General features: G+C 40.4%; 2 protein-coding genes across 2 annotated transcripts; both read left to right on the forward strand.

Annotated features, from left to right (window-relative positions):
* Positions 1–2,264: 2,264 nt before the first annotated feature.
* Positions 2,265–3,594, forward strand: ASPACDRAFT_1874397 (uncharacterized protein; the record flags this gene model as incomplete). Its single annotated transcript, XM_020198036.1, has 1 exon — positions 2,265–3,594. A coding segment is annotated over one exon (1,329 nt), but the record flags the coding sequence as incomplete, so codon positions are not given.
* Positions 3,556–5,108, forward strand: ASPACDRAFT_1890817 (uncharacterized protein; the record flags this gene model as incomplete). The annotated part of the gene is made up of 2 exons (XM_020198590.1): positions 3,556–3,641; positions 3,711–5,108. Exons 1-2 carry the CDS (start codon positions 3,585–3,587, stop codon positions 5,106–5,108), a joined length of 1,455 nt encoding a protein of 484 aa, XP_020053362.1. The 5' UTR covers positions 3,556–3,584.
* Between the last annotated feature and the right edge of the window lie 4,852 nt (positions 5,109–9,960).

Genomic DNA, 9,960 nt, shown 5'->3' on the forward strand with positions numbered 1-9,960 from the left:
TTTTTTTTTTTTTTTGGACTTATAGAAGAACATCGGACTACGATATGCCTACTTACGTTTCAGATTTCCTTTGGGATATGGCTTGATTATCTTGTGTTCAGATCTCAAACCTTGATCTCGTAATATGTAACGAGATTATGTCTCAAGAATATGAACTGAATGTGTTTTGCGTTATACTTGGGGTGGAATTATTTGTGAGGTGGAGGCGACCAGTATGCGGGTATACGAATGAGCGAACATACGAATATACGAGTGTACGAATGTACGGAGGGAATGGACGGTTTAAATGTAAAAACCTCACCGTCACCAACTAGAACCCTTAGGATGGGCAACTCCTCCAGCACTCTCCCTCCCCGCCAATTCGATAAGGAATTCTTCTCGGAGCGTGAAGATGGTGGATTGTAGCCTGGAGGCTAAGTTATTTGGGATGAACGGCCCGGTATCAACACAATGGCTGAGACAGTCTCCCATGACCGACCAGGAGCTGAAGATCCCGCTAAGACACTCAGAGGATGGAAAAGGACGATGGAGCTGCATCTTGGTGTCGAGAAAGTGAAGGGCGATTTACCAGGAAGTGGAGGTACTCTGCTTAAAACATCAACTATTTTCTGAACTCGAAAATCCTGGTGTTGTGCACCTCAAGGGTCGTTTTCAAGGGACTGAAGTGGGAAGGAAGAACGGTGAGTTGGTGTCCCCAGTGAGGTCAACGGCACCTTGAGATCCTCCATTGCAGTGAAAGAACTGGTAAGGTAGTTGACACTAGTCTATTCTTGGGGATTTCGCCCGACATCCTTATCGGGCATTGACGTGGCTTTGGCGCCGGGAACGAATCCATCAGAACGCTATAGCATATGATTTGGATAGACCCCTGTTGCTTCGTGCAGCATTAGTCGCGGGTTGTGCTCTCGAGCCTGGTTCTATCCCCGGCTTGCTTGAATTTTCTGATTCGTTGTGGCTGATTCCTTTGCTTTTTTTCTCGCACAACTAACCTTTTTGAGCGTTACTTAAGTCTGGTTCATTTCTCTAAGGGGAAGGACACCACTGACCACCTGAAAAGCAACCAATCTGGCTGACGGAGTCCAATCACTATCTCTTACTGTCTTCTCTCGATGAGTTTTGCATGGGACCCGGAAAGGCTAATTACAGCCATTCTCACCTTTAATTCACCTGAATCCCTTCTTATGCCCCGAAAGAATCCACTGCAGTCACAAGTAAGTCGTTCTTGATGATCTAGCGGTCATGCGATCGTTTTTTCTTTCGGCGGCGGCTAACGAGGAAAAAGCGTAGGTCCGTGGTGGTCGTTATCATTCTCAAACTAGCTTATTCGCTCTGTACTTCGATGCCTAGAGAGACTGCAGGTACGAGACTATCTTTCCCAAAAGATCGGCAAGGAGGGGGAAGACTTGGTAACCGGTTGCTCTATAAAATTCACTCACTGACATCTTTGTTTGTTCAGCGAGGCGCATGCGACAGCCGCAACGCCCTGTGCAGGCGTAGGACCCGAACCAAGAATGTGGCTGAGAGCAACAAGTGCGAACCCCACCAGATACAAACGGAGAGAGCTGGCCATAGCGACTGTCATTCCATCAAGACCATCGTCGGCATCATCAATTTGCTGAACAATAATTCCCAACAATACTCTCAGAGTTACGTCACCCAGCAGCACATTGCGAATGCCCATAATTGAGGGTTGTCGTTCCTGCAAGGAGACTCGAGCTGGGGCTTAGATGGACTACTGATTGTGCAGTGCATGGACTTTTGATTTGAGAAAGGATGGTATTGAAGACACTCGCAGGGTCTAATCTCGACCGGCACGGTTCCCAGCTGAAACCCCCAAACAAAGGTAACATAATAGGCAGCGAGATTCAGAGTTCAAATGACGCAGATAAGCATCAGGATTAGGTTATTTGAATGTCTGCCTGAGAAGAATGGTGACTCTTTAGCTGGATGCGTGCGGCCCAAGGGTCGATCGGAGAGCGAGACCCCGTCCATGCATATGGTGTGCAGCACTTCGCCCCATGTTTGCTTTTTGTCAACACACCACTCAAGGAAAGGGACAGCACTGAGCCATTGTAGCCAAGGGCACTGACTGCCTTGGTCAATTTCTCGCAGTAGTGCTTGACTTGGTCAACAAACTCTTTTTGGGGATGAACCGAGTGGATTTCGGACATATAACAACCTCACCCACCCCCTCCGTTCCTTCCCATTTCTTGAGACATCCCCTTCTCATGCACCTCTTCTGAAGTTTCATATCTACAATTAAGATGTCACGACTCAAACCAAGCCCACACGAGGCAACAATATCCCAGCTCAAGTACCTCATTGGCTGGATATGCATACACCCAAGCGAATACTACGAAGCGGTCAAGATGTTCGACGAAATCCATGATTCAACGCGTCTTATCCGTGGCCGGGACGACAACAATAGCTATGTCATCGGACGCATTGGCGATCATCTCGTGGTCATGAATTGCCCCGCTTCAGGCATCTACGGCCAGTCCCGCGCGGCGAATATCGCATCTGACATGCGAAGCACGTTCCCGGGCATCCGGTTTATGCTTCTTGTTGGGACCGGCGGCGGTGCCCCCTCCAATAAACATGATATTCGCTTGGGAGACGTGGTCTATGGAACCCAAGTGATCCCATATCAAAAGCGAAAAGTGACGGTTGACGGTGATGAGATAATCAGTCGGATCGCCACGCCCCCGGCCATTCTTCAGAGTGCAATGACCCGATTGGAATCCAAGTTGCGACAGGGGCTAGCGCTACACGAAACCATCGAGAACATTGGATCGCCTTCTCTGTCTCGACCAACGCAAGATAGACTCTACTCGGCTGGTTACACCCACTGCGCAAGCCATTGTGATTGCTTGAGCGCTAAGGTCCAAGCCCTGGGCTCCATCTGCCCCCGCGAGTCTCGCAACAGAGAGGACTCAGTCAAAGTGCACCAGGGCGGGGTTGGCTCGGCGGAAAGTGCTATGAAAGACGCCTGTCGCCGCGATGAATATGCCGGGTTGCTCGGGATTCTCTGCTATGAGACGGAAGCACACGCCATCATGGAGACCGTCTCCTGCCTCACGGTGTGCGGGATCTCCGAGTACTGTGACGGTCACGCGTACGATGGCTGGCATGCCTACGCGTCACTGGCCGCCGCCGTGTGCACTAAGGAACTTTTGTGTACGATCACAGACGTTGCCTCGCGCTGTCCTTTGGAGGTGACTCCAGGGGAGCTCGAACGGTGGTTACAAGGCACGCGGGAGGAGGTGTACCGCTCAATCCGCCAGGCCACTGACTCACATGACGAGTACCAGATCATTGATCGCAATATCGAGATTATCATCGAACGATACGGCCTGGTGCATGAGGTTGTTAGCTCAAAGCTTTATCTTTTGAGAAGCCAAGTGGATCCAGAGAATGCCCGGCAACTCAGTGACTCCGTAGCGGCGATGAAAAGACTGCAGAAAGACTTACAGAATTGCGTCAACGCCCTGCGCGACCGGGTCGACCAGCAAGTTGAGCGGCATCCTAAAGGCTCGGAGATGTACGAGAGCTGGAAGCTCCTGAGAAACAGAATTGATGGCTGGATGCGCTGGGAGAAGGAGGTCTCTAAGGCTACGCACAAAATCCTGGGAAACGGCAGAGTAGGTCGACTCCCCGACGCCGTGCACAAAGTGCAACATGCAAACCCACAGACTAATGAGCCTCGGAAGCAATTTATTCGTGTCAATTTCAAGTCTTGGTTTTGGTCTAGCGGCGACAAGAAGGAGCAGGAGAACCAGGCGAATGGCCCCCTTGCTCCTGCTACTAGGGAGACACCCTCAGCAACCATCGTCACGTCCCCATTGACGCAACCGGATGACCATCATCAAGAGATGACAGAACACAAACACCACCCATGGGTACTAAATCCTATTTATGTGTCTCCCAACCCATCATTGTATGAGGCAGATTTCTGGGACTCGGCCGATTCTGCACCCACGACAGAGCGCGAAAAGCGTCCGCCGCTACCACCACGGCCGTCTTCAACGGCTATTGACGACGAGGATACACCTCCACCTCTACCACCACGGCCGTCTTCTTCAGCTGTCGATGATGAGGCTCGGACTCCGACGCTATCAGCTTGGCCTGGCCCACCAAGACCACCAAAGCTCCCGGTTTCTGAACCTCCCAGTCCGCCGGCCTCGCCTCCTGCTTCCTCCGGAGGATCACGAGCATCAGTCGAATCATCTCGGGGTAGCACGACTCTACAGGACCGACTTTCTCCATCAATGCCTGTAGAGCAGAAGCCTGCACCTCCGTCTACCTCTGGATCACCTTCTCCTCCGGGGGAGTCCTCGGGCCCGTTCCCTGCAACCGCTTCATCCCCTCCTCCAGAGCAGACAATTGAGCCTCTGTCCACTCAACCTATGTCCCCTGTAGGGGAGGCATCTGACTGTTTATCGGCAGCTGTTTCAACTTCGCGTCCAGAGTGGACGACTTTACCTTCGACTGCCCTTGAGCCTATATCACCTTCACGCGAGTCCTCGGACTCGTCCCCAGTAGCCCCTCCATTGCTACCCTCAGAGCAAAGGACTATGTCTCCGTCTACTTCTACATATCCTGCAAGAGAGCTCTCGACCCCTTCCTCACCAACCGTGTCATCGCCGCCTCCAGAGCAAGCATTTACTTCTGAACCTATGTCTGCTCCAAGGCAGGCTTCGAATTCTTCTCTCACGATTGCACCCTTGTCTACTTCTCAACCCATGTCTCCACCAAGAGAGCCCTCTGACTCGTCCCCAGCAGCAACTTCATCACCCTCTTCAGAGCAGACGAGTGAGCCTCGATCTGCCCCTCAAATCATGTCTTCCACCCCAAGCGAGTCGTGTAACTCTCCCCAACCAAGCACTCTATCACCGACACCAGATGAAACGATCAAGCCTCCATCTACCCCTCAACCTATACCTTCTCCTCCAAGGGAATCCTCGGACCCTTCCCCAAAAAACATGTCATCATCAGTGGTGATCGTGGTGTCATCCCCAGAGGACCCAGAGCCTCCTACTTTTCGCAACATCTCTGACGTGCGTGCCATCTTTGCAAATAAACCAATCATGGGACTTCCGCGCGGGTGAATGCGGAAGATTAAATTTTCTTAGAAGTCCTCCGGGGTTGTTCTCTTCCATCTGTTTGCATTGATTTTGACTTCATCTCTTTTCATTCCTCTCTCATTTTTCCTATCTGTTTGATCTATTTTGCCCTCTGCTTATAGGATCGCAGGGGAATTAGTCCCAACTTAATGTCTAATTGATGAGATAGATGATGCCACGCGCAACGGAAATTCTACTTCGGTATATGAATGATATCAGTCTTCTCACGAGTAGGACCTAGGTACCCTTCTGATGCATCCTCCTAATGTTCTTCCACATTGGCTGAGTACCGACATTTTCGAGTGTCATTCGAACTAAGTAAGCCGTGTAGAAGTCGAGAAGTGAAATCGACCAGAAGGCCAGGGCGGCGAAGATTATCGGAATGATGACTTGCCACTGCATTGCGGAAAAAGAAAAAAAAAGGAACGTTGGTTGAGCGCATTCGATTGAGATCCTACCTCAACACATCGTGATTGCGATGCACGTACTCAAAGAGGTCCGTTACGATTGCCAGTGAGGTCCTTTACGATTGTCAGTGAGGTCTTGATTAATAATTCCATATCTGCCAGCTGAATCTCATCCTCTGAGTGTTGTTCGCTAATGACCCTCAAATTGATTGATTGATCGATTCATACACGCATATGTCAGCCATAGGCAGAGTGGCGGCAGGTCACGGTCACCTTTGCAGGCCGGTTACAAGTGTTTGACGGCTTCCGTCATGAAAGGCAGTGAGCCCTTGAGCTTCTGTCCCCATTCGACTGATCACCGGGGCTTATACAGGTTGATTCCTGCCATGTACGAGACCCCCTCCTAGCCTCAACCGGGCCACGTTGACCAACATCCTCGGGGCACCTCAGTACACAACCTATACTCGAGTTCGGATCATTCCTGGATAGAAAGTGGTACAAGGAAGATAGAAGGCGGTAGATCGACGGCAGTGGCGAAAAACTACAATCGTAACGCACTGAACCGAGTAGCTCAATCATGAAAGTAGTCGAGAGAAAGCGAGGCCATCGTGAAAACAGTGCCAAGAGCACCTATCGCAACGCACCGAACTCAGTATGTGCTGAGCCCTATAGGGATAGGCCATCGAGGGACGAGTGATTAGCTGCGCTGATTGGTGGATTTCACAACCTTCCAAGCACGCTGATCGGCTGCTCAAGTAGCCTTGATCACGAAATCGTTCTCTGCCGTAATTCGCAACTGCGAGGCCTTGCTCGCATGAAAGGCCTCGCTCGCATCAACGGTCTCGCCCGCGGAAATTCTTACGCGGTTTCTTGCTTGCATAAACGATCAGTCATCGTATGTCTTCCCATTCTCGCATGAATTGTAGGACCCAATGCCACAGCTTGGGGCCGGCGACAAGCATGTCTTTACGAAGCCGTGTTGGCGGATTGTCGACGGTATACTGAGTTTTCCATTCTGACGTAATCGTCAGCTACTTTGCTTTGTATATCTGAGACCCTAATCGGGAAAGTAGTCCTTTTCATCCTTCTCGATCTTTGGGGGCTGCTGGTCCTCTTTTTGAAGTTCGTTATAAAGCTGGACGTATCGACGCGAATACCGCTGTTGTGTAACATATTGTCCCAGATCGGCCCCGGGACCACGTGTAAAGTGCCATATGGTAGCGAAAAGGTCGTAGTCAGCAATAGAGTGAAGGCTGAGAAGGCGACTAAATCCCCGGGCGACGTGGGCCCGATCAAGTGATTCGCGATATCTGTGGATCAAGCTCTTTTTGACAAGGTCAGGCATGGAAGCGACAAAACCATGAGTAAGGAAGGTAATTCTGAACTGATTTCGTTGCGATACTGCGTTGTCCTGGAGCGGGGAACAACATGGATTCGGGGAAATCTTCTTTTTTTAGAACGCCTATTTTCTTACTATTTGATTAATTAAATAATCTAAATAATTAAAAAGATTATTATAAATATTATAAATTTTATAAATAATAGATTTACTATTTTTAGATGAATAAAATATAAAAGAAAATTATAAAAACTTAAGAAGATATTCTATTTATTTTTATTTAATTATAATAAAATAAAAATAATTAATATTATTATATTGATAATACTGAATAAAATCTTTGATTATTCAATAAAATTTATATATTCGGCGAATTATAAAATAGATTAAATTTTAATAGAGTTTATAATTTTAGAAAAGATAATAAACTAATTTAAATTTAAACTATTAAATAAGCTGAAATTTCTTATAATATTCAAAGCTTATATTATAAATTATATAACTTTTTAAATTTATAATTAAAAGTTAGTATGATAAGCTATTACTAAAAAAATATTTTTAAAAACTATTTCAAAAAAAGCGAATATAGACAGTTTCTACTATTTATATTAGAAGCTGTCTATATTAATCTTTTATAAATAACTTTTAGAATATATTTTTTTAAAAAATTTTAAAATATTAAAAAAGATTTTAAGACTTTTGTTATAATATTTTTATATATATTTAAATAGTATTGTTAAAAATCTTAATCCGAAGTTTTTATAGGAAAATATTAATTATAAGTTAAATTATATAAATAAAATAAAATACATAATACTAACTCTGAAAATTTTTTTAAAAATTAGAATTAATTAAAATATTATAAAGCTGAATTAGAGTGGCTAACAGCCAGATCAGATCAGGTTAATTAGAATTTTTATATCTAACTGCCAGGTTATAATCAGATTAAGAAATTTTTTATATCTAATTACAGTATAACTAAAAATCAAATAATTAATTTAATTATTTTAACTATTTTTAATATTAAGATCTATCTGATATATTTTTTTTAGTTTTGATATAGTTATAATATGTCTAGATAAATAAATTACTAATCTAACTATTTTAAATGTAGTCTAAAAATATATAAAAAAACTTTTTAAATTAAATAAAAATACTGAAATAAAATATTATTATCTTTTTTATTTTTGTTTTTAAAAAATAAGAAAGAATTCCTGATAGTACTGATAAATTCTAATTTTTTATAAAATTATTATTTTTATAATGAAAAATAGATATAAAAAGATATAATTATAGTTTTATTAAAATTATATATATTATAATAAAAATTTATATATCTAATCTAATTAATTTTTTAATTTTAATAATTTTAATTATTTATCTAATCTGATAAACTTTTTTTATATTAATAATCTTAATCATTTTATTAATTTAATTAATCTTTTTAATTCTTTTGATTTTAATAATTCTAAATATTCTATTAATCTAAATCTATTTAAGATCCTGTGCTATACTATCTACTTATTTTTTTAATAAATATATTTTTTTAATAATTATTTAATTTAATATTAGATATTATATTTTTTAAAATAGATTATATAAAAGTTTTTTCAGATATAAAAATTAAAATTATAAATATTTAATCTAATTAGTTCTAAATATTTATAATTCTGGACTTTAAATATAATTTTTTATTAAATTTATTGGAATAAATGAAATATAGTAAATATTTTAGCTTTATATTAGAATATAATAAATTATATTCATATAAAAATATATTTAAAAATAGAATAAACAGTCTTTATAAAAATTTCTATTTTTATTTTTTTATATTTCTTATTGATAGAATAGTCCTAGAATTATAAGTTAATTATATTTATTTAGTTTATTTTTAAAAAATATTATTAAATCTTTTTTTTATTTCTTAGATTTTTATAAATTATAATAATATCTAAAGTTCTAAACTAAAATAGATTTTTTTAAAATAGATTTTTTTTTAAATCTTAAGATTACAACATATCGCAAAGAATCAGAAGATTATTTTATATTTAATTTTTTTTACCAGATCTTTATTTTTTAAAATTAATAATAAAAAATAATTGTTTTTAAAATCTATATATAAATTTAAAAACTGCTATTTTACTTCGGTTAGAAGAAGTTATTAATAATATAAAATATTTTTAAAAAAATATATTATTTTTAATAGAATTTTTTATATCTACTATATTCTATATCTTTATATCTTATAATATCTGGAAATTAAGAATTTAAAAATTAGTTTGATAAGCTATTATTTTTATAAAAATTATAAAAAAAACACATCTATTTTATAATCTACCGTATATTGAATCTTTATTAAATAATCAAAGGTTTTATTTAGTATTATAAATATAATAATATCAATTATTTTTATTCTATTATAATTAAATAAAAATAAATAAAATATTTTTTGATTTTTTATATATATCTTTTTATATTATGCTTGTTTAAGAACAGTAAGCCTATTATTTATAAGATTTATAATATTTATAATAATTTTTTTAATTATTTAAATTACTTCAGTAATTAATTAGTAAGAAAACAGACGCTTTGGAAAAAAGATTTTTAAAAACTTATAATATATATATTAAAAACTTTAAAAGTACTACTATTGTCAACTATATAGCCAGTTGGTAGCCTCAGGCTCGCCAGTTCGCCACCTCAGGCTCCCCAGTTCGCTGCCTCAGGTTAGCCAGTTCGCGGAGTGGATTTCCGAGTTCCGGTGACCCCTCAGTGGGGATAACGGCCTGGAACAATCTTCTTCTATTCATCCTATTGTTCCTGTTCAATAGGAATTTATTTATTTATTTACTTTCATGTGTTTTTCATATGATCGCGGAAAGCCTCGGAAAATCAACATGGCTATTCAGCTATAAATAAGAGGTCAATTCCTATTATTCTTTTAGTTAGTAGAGCAAGCAGTTTCAGTTCAGTTTCAGTTTAAATTCATTCAATCAGTTTAATCAGTTACTTATTCAAGAAATTAATTTTATCTATCTTTTACTTTACTTTTACTTTCACTTTACCCCTTACTTAAATTTTGTATGGAATC

The sequence above is a fragment of the Aspergillus aculeatus genome, assembly GCF_001890905.1.
Source record: "Aspergillus aculeatus ATCC 16872 unplaced genomic scaffold ASPACscaffold_15, whole genome shotgun sequence".
Classification (NCBI taxonomy): Eukaryota; Fungi; Ascomycota; class Eurotiomycetes; order Eurotiales; family Aspergillaceae; genus Aspergillus; species Aspergillus aculeatus.